General features: G+C 36.7%; 2 protein-coding genes across 2 annotated transcripts; both read right to left on the reverse strand.

Annotated features, from left to right (window-relative positions):
• Positions 1 to 4,250: 4,250 nt before the first annotated feature.
• Positions 4,251 to 8,322, reverse strand: LOC112049039 (uncharacterized). Its single transcript, XM_024086774.2, has 4 exons — positions 7,797 to 8,322; positions 6,694 to 6,729; positions 6,490 to 6,616; positions 4,251 to 4,545 (listed from the first exon to the last, which is right to left on the reverse strand). The coding sequence occupies exons 1-4, from the start codon at positions 8,238 to 8,240 to the stop codon at positions 4,448 to 4,450; spliced, it is 705 nt and encodes a 234-aa protein (XP_023942542.2). The 5' UTR covers positions 8,241 to 8,322; the 3' UTR covers positions 4,251 to 4,447.
• Positions 8,323 to 11,126: 2,804 nt separating this feature from the next.
• LOC112049006 (uncharacterized) lies at positions 11,127 to 15,248 on the reverse strand. Its single transcript, XM_052887809.1, has 3 exons — positions 15,122 to 15,248; positions 13,807 to 13,990; positions 11,127 to 12,313 (listed from the first exon to the last, which is right to left on the reverse strand). The coding sequence occupies exons 1-3, from the start codon at positions 15,125 to 15,127 to the stop codon at positions 11,982 to 11,984; spliced, it is 522 nt and encodes a 173-aa protein (XP_052743769.1). The 5' UTR covers positions 15,128 to 15,248; the 3' UTR covers positions 11,127 to 11,981.
• Between the last annotated feature and the right edge of the window lie 2,384 nt (positions 15,249 to 17,632).

The raw sequence follows: 17,632 nt of genomic DNA on the forward strand, positions 1-17,632 counted from the left end.
ATGGTTTTTTTTTGGTTTTGCTGTATTCAGTAATCAAAATCAATACTTTTTTCATTAAATTAGACTTTTTGAAACTTGACTCAATATTCTCTTTTTACACATATTAAGCAAAAAAGCTATGCTATGATTGTGTACAACAACAGTTTAAGAGGCAGAGATCGAACTCTAGACCATACGTCAGGTCCTCATGTAACAACCGTACTATTAACATTATGCATCATCACTTACCACCAGGTGAGATTGTGAGATTGCCAATTAGTAAAGAATAAAAAAAAAATAAGAGTGTATTAGTATATAAGTGCATGAATGCTATAAATATATAAATAAATACGTTTGAGTTGGATGCCTTAACTGTTGAGATATTAAGGTTTATCATCATTTGCCGCTCTCAGTTGGTGGTTGGTGGCGCAGTGAATAAAAACGCCTAGTAAAAATAAATAGCAATCATCATCATCATCTCTTATCTTATCGCACTCAATTGGAATTGCCAGCCATACGGACGAACGCTCCGGAATATAATGATGAGAAGGAAAGACAGGGAAAAGGAAGAGAAAAAGAAACAAGAAATAATTTAGGGGCCGTTATCACGATGTAATACCACTCAAATCAGTGTTAACTCTGAAGATTGAAAAAAAAAACGTGTGATCAGGGAAAAAGTTCATCCATTCGTTTCCATTACCTCTCCGTAGATAACCGCTGCACAGGTAACTGCGCCAGAGGTTGTCAAAAAAATTATCTAGTTATTTATAGTGAAAACGAATGAAAACACGGGAAAGGCGTATGCAATCGACACCCGTTTACCAAAAAACCGTTGCTTAATTACTCTCATATTACTTCACTGACGCTCGCATTAGTTTCACAAGCTAGCTGGTATCTACTTAGTATCTAGAAGTTTCAGAAGTAGAAAAAGAAACTAGTTCAATTAGTTCTCTCTACTGATTAAAAAACCCATTCCGGGGCATGCACCTCCAACTTTTCAGTTGTGTGCATTTTAAAAAAATAAATATCACTTGTCTCAAACGGTGAAGGAAAAACATCGTGAGGAAACCTGCACACCTGAGAATTTTCTTAATTCTCTGGTGGCTCGCATTGGGCCAGCGTGGTGGACTATTGGCCTAACCCCTTTTATTCTGAGAGGAGACTCGAGCTCAGCAGTGAGCCGAATATGGGTTGATAATGATGATTATACATACCTACCCGATTATAATTAGGTAGCCAGACAGCCTGTAGTATAAGTACGTTCTTATACTTAGTCTAAAGACAGATAAGTTTCATCATCATACATCATCATCATTATCAGCCGATGCGCGTCCTGTGCTGGACATAGGCCTTTTTCATGGACGTTCAAACAAACGGTCTCGAGCCGCGAGCATCCAGCGGCTCCCTGTCGGTCCTTGTGGGGGCTCGACCAACGCTGCACTTTCCGGTGCGGGGTCGCCATTCCAGCACCTTGGGACCCCAACGTCTATCGGCTCTTCGAACTATGTGGCCTGCCCATTGCCACTTCATTGAATTTGAAGAAATTAAACAAGAAGTGGCAGATTAGTTTAATCTAAGGGAAATGTTTATAGTTATAGTTGGTAGGTACCTAGCGAGATTTATAAACACAATATGAAATTATGCATGTATAGGTACCTAATATAGGTATATTTCACTCAAAAAAAAACTCAAGACACTAAATATGTGGAAATAAATACGTTGAGCTACAACATAATTCGTTTTTATTGACAACAAAAAATGGTATAGCACAAACTTACTGACTTACGAGTACTATAGAACTGGTTTTTGATTATCCTCTAAAGTTTAAGTTAAAATCAGTTGTTAAACCTGCCTTTGTTCGAGTTCATCTTAATTTTATTACGACTGGTTCTAACCCGATCTACAACTTTGTGTATGGAATAGATGCCTCAGTTTTAGATCAAAGTGTTAGGGGGTTTTTAAGATTTAAAGAAACCTGACCAATTTTTTTTTTATTTTTTTAAGTTAGCCCTTGACTGCAATCTCACCTTATGGTAAGCGATGATGCAATCTAAGATGGAAGCGGGCTAACTTGTTAGGGGGAAGACGAAAATCTAAACCCCATTCGGTTTCTACACGACATCGTACCGGAACGCTAAATTGCTTAGCGGTACGTCTTTATCGGTAGGGTGGTAACTAGCCACGGCCGAAGCCTCCCACCAGTCAGACCTGGAACAATTAAGTAAAACTCAATCGGTCCAGCCGGGGATCGAACCCAGGATCTCCGTCTTGTAAATCCACCGCGCATACCACTGCGCCACGGAGGTCGTCGAAAATGGCATGCATAAGGTTTTTCAACTAGTAGGGTAGGCATCATCTTATAGCTTCGCTAATCAAACGCAGAATCACAGTAGTTATCATGGTTTCTTCCAGACCTGAGCAATTTAGACAATATAAATTCGAAAGTTTCATGCTGGAAATCGAGCCTAAATCAGCATCGTACCTAAAGCTTAGGTACTACATTACGCAAGTCGCTTAAGATATAAAAACTTACCATCATTATCAGCTTAATGGACCACTAACAGGCCAGGCTATAAGAAAGGATTTTTATAGAAAAAGTTACGAAGCCACGTTGTTTGAATGCTAGTTGGTGGGCGATAATGTTAATTTCTGTAATGCTAACCACCCATCATCCGATAAAGTCCACATGCCTGCAGCGTTAACAGCTTGACGTCCGATAAAACTGATCGTGTGGTCGCGAGCAACACACGATCAGTTTTATCGGATGATGAGTGGCTATATGATCACCTTCAAGAGTTAATAACACCGGAGGCTTAACATGCTCAATGCTCATTAAGGAGCGGGTGTGCAAACCTTCGGAATAAAGAAAAAAAATACACAACCTGGGATTCGAACCCAGTACCTCGTGATCTGAAGTCACAAAGGCTAACCACGACACCAACGGAGCAGTCAATAATGCAGTCATTTATTTCAGGCATCGAACCCTGTACCGCCATGGGGAAAGGAACCATTACCCAAACAACTGTACCCCCACGAGCTGAAAAATGTCGACTTGAGCAAACCAGTCGTGTATTTTCCACAACCGTTCTCATTTCCTGGATACCCAGTTATTTTATATTTGTAGCTGAAACAGTATGTACCTACTGAAATAATAAAAAAATATATATTTATAATAGATTTTCTCAAGCTTTTATTTTTAACTAGCGGACGCTCGCGACTTCGTCAGCCCTTAGACCTAACTAATACCAGTATCCATCCCTTACAGAAGGTAGTATCGCTGTAAACATGGAGTAACTTTTCCCGTTTTCCCGACGTTTCCCTTGACTGCTCTGCTCCTATTGATCGTAGCGTGATGAAAAGTATACTTTAACCTGCCCAGGAGTATGAAGAATAATTGTACCAAGTTTCGTTAAAACAAAAACTACTCGACGGGAGTAGTTTTTGTTTCTATGACGATCATACAGACAGACAAAAATTTTACTGATTGCATTTTTGGCACCAGTATCGATCACTAATCACCCGCTGATAGTTATTTTGGAAATATATTTCATGTAAAGAATTGAACTCTCTACAGATTTATTATAAGTAGGTATAGATAGAAAAAAGGTCTGGCCATTATAAGAGAGGTTAGTCCACAATTTTGGAAATGTTTTTGTTTTTTATTCTTGCTAAAAGCTAGCTCTTGACTACAATCTCATCTGATGGTAAGTGATGATGCAATATAAGATGGAAGCGGACTAACTAGTAAGGAGTAGGATGAATAACCACACCCCTTTCGGTTTCTACACGACATCGTACCGGAACGCTAAATTGCGTGGCGGTAGATGGTAACTTGCCACGGCCAAAACTTCCAACCAGCCAGAACCAGACCTATTAAGAAAACCTTAACCAGCCCAGCTGTGGATCGAACCCAGGACCTCCGTCTTGTAAATCTGCGCCATGGAGGTCGTCAAATGTGGTTCTGCGAGGAAGTGAGTATACAAAAATCCAGGACCACATTCTGTTTACAGTTTTGGTTTGGGACTCAGAAAAGCATACTACGACTAAGTAATATCGTAAATATATAAGACCTTCTTTGTAGTATAAACTCGTATCGTGAAATTTTTACGAATTTTTAATTGAAAATTTCTTAGAAGGAAGAAAAACTCATTATCTCATCTACTCGTAAGCGGATCTAGGAACGAACCCAAGACCCGTAATCCAACACCACATACCACATAGGATAACCACTGAACCGACGATCGCAAAATAATAATTTATTTACTGGATATCTAAAATATTATTTTATGGATATCTCTACATTTTCAGGGATAATAAAAAGAAACTGCGTATACAATATTACAGACTTTATTCTGTTTTGCATAAAATCAAACTAAAGATAAAATAAACGTTTTTATAGAGCGAGAAAAACGCAAACGATGCTTATCTATTAGTTAATACGAGCTCGGTTCATTATTTTTTGTTCCTATTAGGAACGCGGTTCTGTGTTTCTAATTCTATCTGAAAATCGTAGCATTAGACAACTCTCCAGTTTGCTTGAGTAGTAGCAACCGTTGTCTTCAGATTCTGAAATAAATAAAATAAAAGCTTAATTTACTTTATTAACTTAGTAATCTATACTCATAATAAAACTGATCGAATTCTATACATTTATGAGATTTTACTTATACCATTTGTAACATCAAACGTTACCGTGGTCCGTGGCATAGAGTACTACTAGCGCCATCTAGAATCTATACTTTTAATACGAATTCTGTAAATTGAAGTTATTTTGAAAATCTTTGTTGGGGGCATTATATAATCTATACTGAAGCTAAAAATATTTTTATTCGATTTTTTGTCCGTCCGTCTGTCTGTCTGTCCGTATATTTTTGTTATTCGGGCATCATGCCAACTGCTGAATGAATTCAAATGAAACTTGGCACGGTTTAAGATCATAATACGGAAAAGGTTTTAGGATACTTTTTATGGCGAAAATAAAATGAGAAGGGGGTGAAATAGGGGTTGAAAGTTTGTATGGAAAGTCCTTCATTTTTAGAATTACAGTTTTAAAAATTTCTCCATTTGTTCATAAATCACAAAAAAATACGAAATACAATGTAATTCAAAAATTTTTAAAATTCAACCCCTAAAGTAGAAATAGGGCTTAAAAGTTTACATTGATTTCCAAGCGGACGAAGTCGAGGGCGTCCGCTAGTAAATTAATAATTCAATTACTCGTACCCTCGTACTTAATAACTCGTACTTATTATTTGAATTTGATGTTTGATACTTACCTATATTTTCACGCTAACAGATCATCAGGGGTGGCTTACTAGTGGCGAAGGATGGAATTGACGAAGGTAAGCCGTCCCAAACAAAAGGAAATTAATACGCTTGATACAAACTCCGGTTTCTCAATCATCGATACATATTCATTACAATGATGATGATGATGATGATGATGATGATGATGATGATGATGATGATGATGATGATGATGATGATGATGATGATGATGTATGGATTTTTAATAGGCGGTAATCGGCCTGTATGAACATTTCGCCGCTGGTAGGTAGACGAGCACTTGACGTATTCTGCATGCTCCCGACTATACAATTGATACCTCAAGTGGGTGAAATTGACAAGATCTGGATCGAATTTAGAAAATATCATAATCATCAATATCAACCCATATTCGGCTCACTGCTGAGCTCGACTCTCCTCTTATAATCAGAGGGATTAGGCCAATAGCCCACCACGCTGGCCCAATACGGATTGGCAAACTTCCCACATGCAGAGAATTAAGAAAATTCTCTGGTATGTAGGTTTCCTCACGATGTTTTTCCTTCATCGTTTAAGACACGTGATTTTTAAGGAAAAGTTGGAGGTGCATGCCCTGGACCGGATCGAACCCACACCCTCCGGCATCGTAGGCAGAGGTTATACTCATACCCACTGGGCTATCACGGCTTAGAAAATATAAAATACTAAATTGTCTCGAACTGGAAATCGCTTCCACGAACGTCTGTATAGAAACCAAGAGTGAATAGGCATCTTCTAGGTAAGCGCGCTCCAACTTAGATCGCATTAATGCTTAATCAGGCTTAATTGTAGTCAAGCGCTGGCCTATATTACATTTGACGGCCTCCGTGGCGCAGTGGTATGCGCGATGGAATTACAAGACGGAGGTCCTGGGTTCGATCCCCGGCTGGGCAGATTGAGATTTTCTTAATTTGTCCAGGTCTGGCTGGTGGGAGGCTTCGGCCGTGGCGTGGCCAACCTACCGGCAAAGACGTACCGCTAAGCGATTTAGCGTTCCGATGCCGTGTAGAAACCGAAAGGGGTGTGGATTTTCATCCTCCTCCTAACAAGTTAGCCCGCTTCCATCTTAGACTGCATCATCTTACCATCAAGTGAGATTGTAGTCAAGGGCTAACTTGTAAAGAATAAAAAAAAAAACTTAAAAAAAACCCCAAAGCATTGCCATGCCAAAGAGATATACAAAATAAAGTTATCAGGTTAATTTACCAGATTGTAGTTCTTGAAAGCATGAATGTATCTGATCTTTTAGCAAGGTCCGAGACTGCTGCGATGTCACCGCTGTTTGTATCTTGTTCCAAAGTTCCGCCTCTCGGGGAATACCCCTCGAGTCCACCTGTGTGGAATTACCATAATAGGTTATTACTCAAATAACTACTTGATTATTTATACGCAATAACAGTTTTTACTTACCACTTGTAAATTGGCGAACACACACTGGCTGAGGCACTGAAACGAATTATATTTTTATCCAACTTGCAAAATAGATGGACTTGCAAAAAAGTGTTATGATTGTAACAATCTATGAATATATAACTTTGTAGCTATTTAAGTATGCACTGTAACGTCCGATTGGTAGGTTTTTTAATTAGTACCTACCTACATACCTAGATTGACAAACATATTTTACTGCATGCGCAGTGGACTTACAAGACGGAGGTCCTGGGTTCGATCCCCGGCTGGACCGATTGAGGTTTTCTTAATTGGTCCAGGTCTGGTTGGTGAGAGGCTTTGGCCGTGGCTAGTTACCACCCTACCGACAAAGACGTACCGCTTAGCGAGTTAGCGTTCCGGTACGACGTCGTGTAAAAACCGACAATGTAATCAAGGGCTAACTTGTAAAGAATAAAAAAAAACGTATATGATAATTGATGAGTAGGCTTCGTTTACAAGAACTTTGAAACAAAACTTCTTAACTATTTCTTCTTCAAAAATAATTTACTTGGTAAATGTGTTTCTTTTACTGCCTCGTTGGTTTCGCGGTTAGTTTTGATCTTAAAGTTGTTGATCTTAAGACTCTAGGGTCGAGTTCTGGCTTTGGTTGTGAAATATTCATTTTGATTGATGATTGGTCGTCTTTCCATCTAAATCTCTGTTGTTAGACAGATAGGAAGTTGGTGGAGATTCGACATGCTTCTGAGATTACTCTTTAAATCAATCATTCTCATTAACATCTGACAGTGACAGCTACAAAGTCAAACGTAAAGCTTAAACCCGCAAACCCTCACTGGGCTAGCGTGGTGGACTGAAAATCCAAAACCCACTTCTATAGTAGTGGTCCATTTTTAATTCATGACAATTTTCAATTACAATCATTGTTGAGATGCTTCAGTATTTTTTTGTTTACCAATTACCTATCAAAAGTCTGCTAGTAACTAATACGGTTTATTGCTCACTAAAGAAATAGCTTATTAAATTATTTTGCTCCTTTACTTCTACTACTACGAGTATATACATCATATACTATATGTATGAAGTATATTTTAACGTTGACCTTCAAAACATAATTTACTAACTTGATCATTATCATCCTTGTTCATTAGAGGTTCATTTCTTTTAACTCTTGTAGAATTTATATACCTATTATAAGTGCTTGCATTATGCATTTTATTTCCATGGCTAGTAGGTTTTAAATTGATAAGCTTTTCCTCGCCATCTCTGATTCCGTAGTCAGGGTATCCAGATGAGTTATTTAGAACATGCATTTTATATGTTGTGTTACGTCTTTCATGATCGTATTGATTAATTTCTGGGTTTATTTGAGAATCGATGCGTGGTAATGGGTCTTCATAATCGTCACTTGTTCTACGCTGGCGTTTTGCTTCCTTTGTTTGTTTCACTTCGTGGTTCAAGTAACAATTACGCAAGGCTATCGCTATATCTTCCTCCAACAAATGTATGTTGCCATCGTTTGAACATGACGCTAAAACTGGTAGAACTAAAAGCAGTACTGCCGCCATATCTACAATACTATTGATGTCAAAAACGGCATGGCAGTGCTTAAATTGGGACCGAACAGGATGCGTGGTTATTTAGGCTGACAGGTTGGCAGGATATGAATTGCATTTGATGTAATTAGGTAATTAAGTCGCTGCCAAGTGCAACTGTATTCTATGATTGTTATAGATATATTTCCCACAGAGTACATTGAGATGCTATTTAATTTTTATGGATCGGATTATTATCTCTATTAGGTCGTCTATTCTGAGTTTTGTGCTGGACTAATACCGTTATTTATTTACTTTAATAATAAATTAAATAAATAACGGAACCATCTATTCCATTTTTCGACCTCGAATCGAAGAAGAAGAAGAAATACTTAATTGCACACAAAAATACCATAATAAATTAGCATTAGCTAGCTAGCTAGCTTAGCATGCAAAGGCGGCCTTATTACTTACTACAAGTAATCTCTACCAGGCAACCGCCTGGTAGAGATTACTTGTAGTAACTACTACTGTACTTGTACTAGTACATGTGTCCCCTGACGAAAGGACTTGCTAAGAAATAGCGGGAAGCTGCAATACATTATTATCAGCAATGTGGCTTAAAACTGCGAAAATTGAAATAACGTTTTACTAACATCAAGTTTATTTATTTAGCTACATCTCATTGGGTTGCAGTATATCCCTTCATTTAATTCCCGTAGGTACCTACATAATTATACTAGTATAGAACGTAGTAGAGGCGGTACAATGGATGTCACTATAATTTGTTCTAATCTCAACATACGTGTAGATATATTATTATGTCGATTGTAGTAAATTATCGATATTAGTAGGTAGGTACCTTCAAAGTCTACCGATGATAATTTGCTTAAAAATGTGCATAAAATACAATACTAAATTACGTAAATAAAAACACGTGTTACAATAATTGACTAGGTATTGTTACTAATCACTACTAAGTGTTCGTAGATGACCTCTGTCAACGCAGACTGCACAACAATAACTTATAATAATAATAAGTAGGTGCAATTTGTTATTGAGTAGGTACTTATTATTTGAGTCTTCAAGGAATCTAGATACTAGATCGGAAAAGAATGGATGTCGACGATACAATAATTCAAGTTTTTTACCAGTGGCGTAGCGTGCCGTACAGGGGCCCTATATCAAAATTTGTTAGGGGAACCCATACACGAGCGGCAAAACCCGAAAAGCCTCTCTAAGTCTTTCAACTCAATGTATTGCTTTTTTTACTTTTGTCACTTATGCATGTTTTTGTTTTTTTTTTGCCCGTGGTCACACGTAAGGGACTACGCCCCTGTTATTTACTAGAGGAAAATATTTAGAGAGTTACTTAGTATCTTTACTTACTGTTATATTTTTATTAGTGTTATCGCCGCGTTGCAACAACTTGCGGTACGGCTTCAGTGTGATTGTGGCGTTCGAGCCGTCCACATCTCTTGTTGTGTAACTCTTTATGGGTTAGGTACTTAAGATAGGCGGGGAGAGTGACTTGAGTGGAAAAGGGGAGTGTTTGTTACCAGTCAAAGGTACCTTTAACCCTACACACAACGTTCACAAGTGCGTGACTTCACTCAAGGTCATTCTCTACCATTCTAGGGTCTTATTTTGGTTACAGTTTTATTTGTTAATTAAGTTGTCCTGACAAATGTTGTGAATCATAACCTTTGTTCGACATTAGTTTTCTTATTTTTGTAATCAATTCAGAGTCTGCTAAAATTTTCTGTGTTACGGTTTCATTTGATCAGAAGCTTTGACCAATAGGTATAGGTTGGAGGAATCAGGATAATCGAGAGCAGAAAGAATGATAAAGTGACACAGTGATCTTTCTTTTAAATTGTGGAGGATTTTTCTATTCGTTTAAACGATTTATATTTATAACAATCTCTTCGGCTCAGTGGTAACATATTTTTATGGATTCATGATAGGTAAAATATTTAAAAATTATATTGATGTTTTACTTTTTTATTTTAAATAAATATACTTACTTAAAAATAGACACTAAAAACCGCATTTTTAGTATGTACCATAAACAAAAACAGACATGTCTTGTTACATACAAATACCTATTAGCTGTTATGTACCTGGACATAATTCTTGTTGTGGTTGTATGGAGGTGATCGCTTTTTAGCGAAAATATTTTGGCGCATTCTTTTGTTCTGACTGTTAAACTGTTGACTGTTGTGTCTGAGCAAAGAATTTATCCATCTATGTACCTACATAAGTAATAGGATGAACTCAATGATATAAGTACTTAGTGGTATGTGCATAATGTGTGGAATTTCCGTACAAATTGAAGTCATCAATCGGCTAAGTAATATAAAATTGTTAAATGAGTCATTAAAAGTAAATTAAGTCTGCACTCACGAGTAGGTTGTTTGACGACCTCTTTAGCGTAATGTGGCCTTTGTAGTGGGAGATCCCAGGTTTGATTACTGAAGTAACTTGATACTCAATCGTACGTCTACTAATATTATAAATGCGAAAGTTTGTTGTTCTTTCTGTCTGTTACCTTTCACGGCTAGACCACTAAAACGATTTGAATGAATTTTGATATACTCTTCTTGAATCAGTTTGAATCGTGCCGCGATGCAAAAACCAGCTCATGACTATGGGTCCCGTATGTGTTCGAAACTAGTCGGGCATACTCCGACTTAATAACACGTGAGTTTTAGCCGTGTTTCATAATCAATTAATATAAATAACACTCACGATAGTTCAAATTCTAAAATACTCGTAATTAACAAATTAATTTTGTATAAATATTAAATTGGATCATGCAGCAGAATATATGCTATTTCCATCCCGGAAAAACGTATAGGTCACACTCACGCACAAACTTTTATCATATAGGTGTACCAAATGTAATAAAAAAAAGTATACACGCTTCCCACTAGTCTTTATTAAAAATATACAGCATAGTTACTAAACGTAATTTTGGAGTACGGGTGGATATATAAACACTTAATAATTATTATAATATGAACTAATAAATGAAAATATAAAAAATAATAAACGTACCTAATTTTCAAGTACGAATAGATATAGGCACATTATAATTAGGTAAGTATCACTATAAAAAATGCATGTAGTTACCATGATCAAGTAGAAATGTTTCAATTCAAAACTCTATTGAATTATATTTGAAAATAATATGCAAGATTAACTTTTTTTTTCAGTCATTTTGCATATTCGGAGAGAAAAGCATAATATAACCTAACAATAATAGAAACTTCAGTACTACTAAGTCTATGAAAAACATCAGATTCTTGAGATAAATCGTTAGAATTGAATGAAAATGCATGGATGAGGAATAAAATGCTGATGGAGATATTATATATTCTATTTTCTTCAAGCAAGCTTTTTCTGCAAGCAATTTTAAATTTTTATTGAAAAAAAAAGTAGTAGAACTTATATTACAAACATGTATAGCATGCCGTATCTACCTTTATTTGATTGTGCAGAGCCTTGTGTTTGTGTTTTTTTTTATATTGTAATTGTATAAATGCTGTAACAATCACTGGTGAAGCAAATAAATAAATAAAATAAAAAATAAAACAAACATTGCTAGGGTGCTAATACAGATTATACATACACTTAAGCACCTATGAGTACCTAATTTGTAACTGTTAACATTATCGATGAAAGGGTTAAAATTGGCAAACCTGATGTCAGTACCTACGCCTTGAAGTACTACACAACTTCAAAGCTAAAATCTCATAGAATGGGTTATTTTTATCCTTTACCATAATGCCCCCATTTTCCATTACCCCATCCGCCCCATGCTGGTTTTGCATCATTGCCATAAACCCTTACCCCAGGGCGAGTTCCATAGCTTCTGTAACCACTGCCAGCTAGACCTGCGTTTCCACGGTTCCCGTTACTGTCAGCTAAGCTCATATATCCACTAGTAAGTACTCCGGTGCCAGAGTTTCCCCCATAAGCCCCAGTGAGATGAAACGTTAAGGGTATATGGATTCCTTTTAGACTTGTCGGACGATAGCTACGCCAAAATGTCTCGGCCGGTTCCATAGCTTCAGATGGTTCCGTTGAAGTTTTGTCTGTATCTGAAAAAATATTATATTATGAAATTCATTTAATGCATTTCAAAATATACAGGCTCCGAAATAGCGGTGTATTTCTTATTAAACTGTGTTTTAATTTTAAAATTGGAACTGGGTTAAGAATTATTAGGATAAATGACATGTGCCGAGAGAATAGTATTTTAGCAACGATTGTATTGATCCATTAACCGACTTCAAAAAGAAGGAGGTTATCAAGTTGATCGGTATGTCTTTTTTTGTATCATTTGTATTGTACAGTGCCCGCCACGAGATATTGTGTTTGTGAAGTAAGCAACAAATGACTGAGCAATGAATCAATAACGGTACAAACGGGAGTGTTCGCGTCTGTACGAATGCGCATGCTCATTCCGCAGCTAACTTCACAAACATAAAGATCCGTGGCGAGTATCATTGCATTGAAGACACAAAGATTGTTAAAATATCTTCTAAAAAATTCTTAGAAGTTAGATTTTGGCTTCGCATGGCGAGTTTTATTCTGTTTACTTGTTATGTTAATGCGATTGGTTAATTAATTGCTGGCAGTTTCTTTTTAAACCACAGAGCATGTAAAGTTTTGTGTTATTTACCTACCGCATTTTTTGTAACAACTACTTTGTGTTATACCGAGGTAATGCCCTCTCGACGAACGGTTTTTTATTCCGCTTGGATTATTGTATTCGCGTGCAAGGTACAGAACCTGTCTGCTAATAGTGTTTTTATTTCAGAATCATGGTCTCATCAATCACACACAAATTGTAATCCATCAACATCTATGTCAATTTTTATAATTACGACAATTTTATTTGAATTTAATATTAGACATTTATTGCAATGGGTAGTGAATATATTGTTTATATAATCGATTAGCCGACGCTCTGCGGTTTCAGCCGCATAGTTTCTGTTCCCGTAAGAATACGGGGGTAAAATACCGCAAACCTTACCTCTCAGATTCAAAGGGGTTAGACCATTATTCTACCACGCTGGCCCAATGCGGGTTGGCAGACTTCACACACGCAGAGAATTAAGAAAATTTTCGGGTGTGCAGGTTTCCTCACAATGTTTTTTCTTCACCGTTTGAGACACGTAATATTTAATTTCTTAAAATGCACACATCTTTCATCATTATCTTTGTATAGATATAGTATATAGATATACAAAGTATCACTGTCGATGATCTCTGGTTTCAATAGTAATTCAACGACATTTTATACTATTATTGTACTTTTAATATAATTAATAAAATTTTCTTCTACGAAAGAAACTTTAGTTCCAAAACCAATTTGGATATATTTTTATTAATTGAGCCGATATATAAAGCTATATTTATGGCCTTTCGAAACATAGACTGAACTTTTTTAATAAGTAGTGTTATATGAATATAATTTAATTAAAATCAATTATTTTTTATTAAATATAGCTTCTAGGCAGTCTTATAAACGTACAACTGCCGATTTAGTTAAGGTCCAAAAATTATACGTTACTTATTGGTTACATACTCTCTTCGATGGACGACGTCGTTTTCTTCGCCTCTTGGATTTTTGATTGAACAGTTTGTGACCATATCTCCTCGGCTTTGTTGTTGTGAGTGGTAGTGAGCGGCGGACTAGGGGACAAGTATAGAGCTGGATCGAGTACAACTCCTTCGATAATACTTATTACTCCAACTAAACACAAGATTATCTGTAAAGTAATATAGGGTACGAATTTGAGTTAAGTAAAGTAAGTTGCATTAGGACCTTGTCGTATTTTCATCATCATCATCATCATGTCAGCCGATGGACGTCCACTGCAGGACATAGGCCTTTTGTAGGGACTTCCAAACATCACGATACTGAGCCATCTGCATTAAGCGAATACCTGCGACTCGCTTGATATCGTCAGTCCACCTGGTGGGGGGACGACCAACACTGCGCTTTGTAGTGCGGGGTCGCCATTCCAGCACCTTGGGACCCCAACGTCTAGCGGCTTTTCGAACTATGTGCCCCGCCCATTGCCACTTCAGCTTCGCGACTCGTTGAGCTATGTCGGAGACTTTGGTACTTCTGCGGATCTCCTCATTTCTGATTCAATCACGCAGAGATTCTCCGAGCATAGCTCGTTCCATCGCCCGCTGTGTGACTCTGAGCCTTCTTATGAGGCCCATGCCGTATTTTACTCTTATTTATTTATTTTTAAAATTTTTAACAATGTTTGTTTAATACAAAACACTTTTATTATGAAAACGTTCTTTATTTTTGTTTACAAGTTAGGTACTCAATCTCACCCGATGGCGAGTGATGATGCAATCTAAGATAGAAGCAGGCTATTTTTTAGGCGTAGGATGAAAATATACATCTATTTCGGTTTCTACACGACATAGTACCGGAACAATAATTCGCTTGACGGTACGTTTTTGCCGGTAGGGTGGTAACTAGCCAACCAATAATTAACAAAACATTAATTGACCCAGCCGAGGAGCGAATCCAGGACCTCCGTCTTGTAAATCCACCGTGCATGCCACTGCGCCACAGAGACTAGACTGCATCGTGGTAGAATCCGGTGGTAGAATCTTTACAAATAGTCAACTGACGTGTCAAAAGTGCTTGTAAACTGAGCCTACTTGAAATAAATGATTTTTGATTTTGATTTTTTTGATTTCATCGCTGAATAGTAGTCAAGAACTAACTTGACATAGAATACAAAAAATGCCAAATTTTATAAAGATTTTCTTTTGTTTTGATTGTATAATTATTACACAAGAAGTACATAAACACCTTGTGTAATAATTATACAATCAAAAAAATTATTTCTATTTAAAAAAAAAAAACTTACGTTCATAATGAGGTAGACCACGAGTCACTTCACTTTTAAAAACCGTGTTATTCGATACAAATGGGGAACGATACTAACACAAATCCTATGGCATATGTGTTTCGGGATGAAGGAATGCCCTTTCTACTTTCTCCAGTTTGGTATTTCAACGTAATTCAAGGACGCCTTGCTATCATAAAAACGGTAGTCAAAGGTCAATGGATACAAGGTTCTATTAGATACGAGGTGAAAATTAAACGCAAGTATTTTATTATAAGTAAATTTTTTTTTAAAAATTTTATTATAACATTTATTTTCAAGTGTCAGTACATAATCTCAAAATTTAATTTAATATTATGACCTTTTGATGTTATTCGCAACGATATTGACATCGTCGATATTTTCATTTGAAACAGTGACGTAGCTTGCCTTGAAAGGACCCTGTGTCAATATTAGTTGGAGCTCCAAATGAAGGGTAAAAACTTATAAAAGAAAAAATGTTGATTAAAATAACTAGTAGTGATCTATGTAAGATGTTTCCAGCTTTTGGGCACACGCATAATCCAGAAAAAAAGAGACTGCTTTTTCTTTTTGTCATTTGAAGTGATACTGGCAGTTTTTCATATGTTTTTATTTCGTCAAACATCAGATTAAGTGAGATTCATCATCATCATCATCATGTCAGCCGATAGATGTCCATTGCAGGACATAGGCCTTTTGTAGGGACTTCCAAACATCACGATTCTGAGCCACCTGCATCCAGCGAAAAAATGAAATTGTGACTTACATTTTACCAATTTCTGCTTTCACACGTAAGTGGCCCCTGTAATGCGGCGGCCCCGTATCATTGATAAGGTAGCTACGCCCCTGATTTTAAATATAGATACAGCGCAGATTTAACCCCACATACCAGAAAGGTCTCCCCAACTGCGAACACGTTTGGGTTCTTCATAATTTGGGTTGGTAATTCTTAAACCTGAAACATATGTTTCAGGTTTAAGAATTACCAAAGAGTAGACGTACATAAAGTTTATACATAGTAGAATAATGTACACCACCTGAAATAAGATAATAAAATAAGTTAACTGAACTGTTAAAGCTAATCGTCTTACAAATCAATCAGCAGTAGATTCCTTCGACCTACCTTCGGAAAGTAGACTACAGTGCCGTAAAAACTCATCGGACTTAACTTTTGTCTTGTATGTTTTGACTTACACACATGGAGCTTTTTGGGTTGTGTTTTTGTTGTAGTTTCTGTAATAGAATCTCAGTAGTGTATGCGAGCGCACAAGTCCTGTCAAAGTTGAGCCCAAGGGATAAGATAACTAATAAAAAAAAAGAGCTTGGATAACAGAAATACTGAGGACGTTTACAGTACTTGTATTTTAGTTTTTGTCATTGGAGAGACAAATAATAATCTTCAAAATTGCATATCAAATAATATGAGTATATTAAGTATACAAATAATATATTTTTAAAATATATTATCATGCGTTATATTCCATACAAACTAAAATAACTCTGAACAATAATATGCAAAGTCAATGATTTTATACTGTTAGATACGTTACATATAAAATAACCACAAAAAAGGTGTGCATTATAACTTTGAGTATACTTTGAAGACAATACTAAGGTATTTTTTTATTCTTTACAAGTTAGCCCTTGACTACAATTTCACCTGATGGTAAGTGATGATGCAATCTATGATGGAATCAGGCTAACTTGTTAGGAGGAGGATGAAATCCACACCCTTTTCGGTTTCTACACAACGTCGTACCGGAACCGGTAGGGTAGTAACTAGCCACGGCCAAAGCCTCCCACCAGCCAGACCTGGACCAATTAAGAAAACCTCAATCGGTCCAGCCGGGGATCGAACCAGGACCTCCATCTTGTAAGCCCATTGCGCATACCACTGCGCCACGGAGGCCGTCATACATTTCCGTTTATTATGCTTAAGAACTTTAATTTTTTACTATGTGACTAAATGATATTAAGTTAATTGTTCGCGCTCAGTTTAAACACACTAGTGCCATATCTAATAATATAAACTCATTGGCATAATTACATATAATAATTAAGATATCGGTAAATTAAGGTAGGTAATTGTTTTATTTCAATCTAACATTAAAAAAAATAATGTTCTACAATCTATTACAATGTTTTTCCAATGATGCCATACCAATGCAACGTTTATTTATATTTCACCTTTATCATTCATATCTATCGTTTATAAATTGGTTTTTAACAGGTAAATAATGGAAAATTTCGTATCTAAACTTAGTATATATACTACACGACTGTCCAAAAAAATGTATTGTTTTCACGCTATACACAGTTTACTAGTCACAAGTAGTAGGTATAGTCGGATGAAATCTTGATTTTGACATTTCCGAAAATCGTGCGTTAAGCTGCGCAATAAAATATTTTAGGTATCACCGGTAACGCAGGAGCGCAGCGGCAGGCCATAACCCCGGTCGCGCCTCCCACTAACCCGAAGTCGCCTCACGCGGCTTTATTTTTGTATGAAAT

The sequence above is a fragment of the Bicyclus anynana genome, chromosome 20 (assembly GCF_947172395.1).
Source record: "Bicyclus anynana chromosome 20, ilBicAnyn1.1, whole genome shotgun sequence".
NCBI classification, from domain to species: Eukaryota; Metazoa; Arthropoda; class Insecta; order Lepidoptera; family Nymphalidae; genus Bicyclus; species Bicyclus anynana.